At 74.9% G+C, this 1,814-nt stretch overlaps 1 protein-coding gene across 1 annotated transcript in view; it reads left to right on the top strand.

Annotated features, from left to right (window-relative positions):
- Adam30 (ADAM metallopeptidase domain 30) overlaps positions 1 to 1,580 on the top strand; it is a 2,249-nt gene extending 669 nt beyond the window's left edge. The window contains exons 2-3 of the mRNA XM_013018214.1: positions 35 to 318; positions 383 to 1,580. Of these exons, the coding sequence (XP_012873668.1) occupies positions 35 to 318; positions 383 to 1,580 (1,482 nt within the window). The remainder of the gene's footprint in view (positions 1 to 34; positions 319 to 382) is intronic.
- Positions 1,581 to 1,814: the final 234 nt, after the last annotated feature.

Raw genomic sequence — 1,814 nt, 5'->3', positions numbered from 1 at the left:
CGGCGCGCCCGGGGACTACTTCGCCGCCTACAAGCACCCGCGGTCCCTGGACCTGGTGCTGGTGTTCGACCGGGACCGCCTGGGCCTGGCGCATGGCAACCTCTCCCGCGTGGTGACGGACGCGGCGCTGCTGACCGCCATCGTGGACAGCTACTTCCAAGACGTCGGCCTGCGGGTGCGGCTGGCGGGCCTCGAGCTGTGGTCGGGGCGGAACCGCATCGACGTGGGGCCGGGCTCCCTGGCCGATGTGCTGGGCCGGTTCCTGCAGTACCGGGCCAGCTCGCTGCAGCGGCGGCTCCCGGGCGACTGGGCGCACCTGTACGTGAGCCCGCGCCTGGTCGTGGGGCCGGGTGTGCGCGGGCCCGCGGGCCGGCTCGGTCAGCACGCTCGCCGATGCCGACGTGCTGACGGCCGCCACGTGGACGGCGCATGCGCTGGGCCACGCGGTGGGCATGGCCCACGACCGGGCACCCTGTCGGTGCCGGGGCGGCGACGGCGGCTGCGTGATGGGCGCAGGCCGTGCCGGCTTCAGCGACTGCAGCTACGGCGACTACCTGGCGTTCGTGTCGCGGGGGGCCGCGTGCCTCACGGCCGCGCCCAGGCCCGTCGCCGCCTCCCCCGCTCCGCCCGGGCCGCGCTGCGGCAACAAGGTGGTGGAGGGCTGGGAGCAGTGCGACTGCGGGTCGGCGGGCGAGTGCCAGCGCGACCCCTGCTGCCAGCACAGCTGCCGCCTGGCGCCCGGCGCCGCCTGCAGCTCGGGGCTGTGCTGCCGCCGCTGCCGCCTGCGGCCCGCCGGACACCTGTGCCGCAAGGAGGAGAGCGAGTGCGACCTGCCCGAGTACTGCGACGGCGCCTCGCCGCGCTGCCCCGCCGACACCTACAAGCTGGACGGGACGCCGTGCCACCACGGGGGCCAGTGCTTCGGCAAGGCCTGCCGCTCCCGGTACATGCAGTGCCAGAGCCTCTTCGGGCCCGGCGCCCGGGACGCGCCCCGGCGCTGCTACGAGGCGGTCAACGTGGTCGGCGACCAGTACGGGAACTGCGAGATCCGCGGCGTGGCCAGCTACCGCGCGTGCCCCCGGGCGGACGCCGTGTGCGGCCGGCTGCAGTGCGTCGGGGTGGGCGGCGTGCCCGTCCTACCGGAGCACACGCTGGTCATCGCCACGCGCCTGCGGGACGACAACCTGGTGTGCTGGGGCACCGGCTACCACCTGGCCATGCGGCCCCTGGGCATCCCGGACGCCGGCGCGGTCCCCGACGGCGCCCACTGCGGCGACCGGCGCGTGTGCGTGGGGAGGACCTGCGTCAACCGCACGGCCCTGGCGGGCTGCGCCTGCAACGGCCGTGGGGTGTGCAACTCCGCCCGGCACTGCCACTGCGTCTACGGCTGGGCGCCGCCCTTCTGCGAGGAGCGGGGCTTCGGAGGCAGCGTGGACAGCGGGCCACCGGGCCCCACGGAGGCGACCCTGTCCTCCAACGTCCAGGCCACGCTGCTCCTGCTGCTGCGCCTCGTGCTCTTCGCCGTCACCGTGCTGGTGGCGCTGTCCCAGCAGGCGATCATGCAGTGCTTCTCGCCCTGAGCGAACCCCGGCGGCGAAGCACGCGGCGGCCCGGCCACCCTTGCTCTTCAAAGTACACGGAGATGTCTTTCCCGCGCGTTCAGATCCGCAAATAGGGGAGCGTTGCGGTCCGGAACCCGTGCACACGCTTGCCCTCCCCGGCGCGCACGCACGCACTGGCCCTGGGAACGCGAACTACCCCCCCCCCCCACGGAGGCCCCGCAGTTCCCCACCACCACCACCACCCGAGGCGCC

This window comes from Dipodomys ordii, unplaced genomic scaffold, assembly GCF_000151885.1.
Source record: "Dipodomys ordii isolate 6190 unplaced genomic scaffold, Dord_2.0 Scaffold39, whole genome shotgun sequence".
In the NCBI taxonomy this organism is placed as follows: domain Eukaryota; kingdom Metazoa; phylum Chordata; class Mammalia; order Rodentia; family Heteromyidae; genus Dipodomys; species Dipodomys ordii.
Note: the sequence above shows the minus strand (reverse complement) of the source record. Positions and strands in the feature narration are given on the sequence as shown.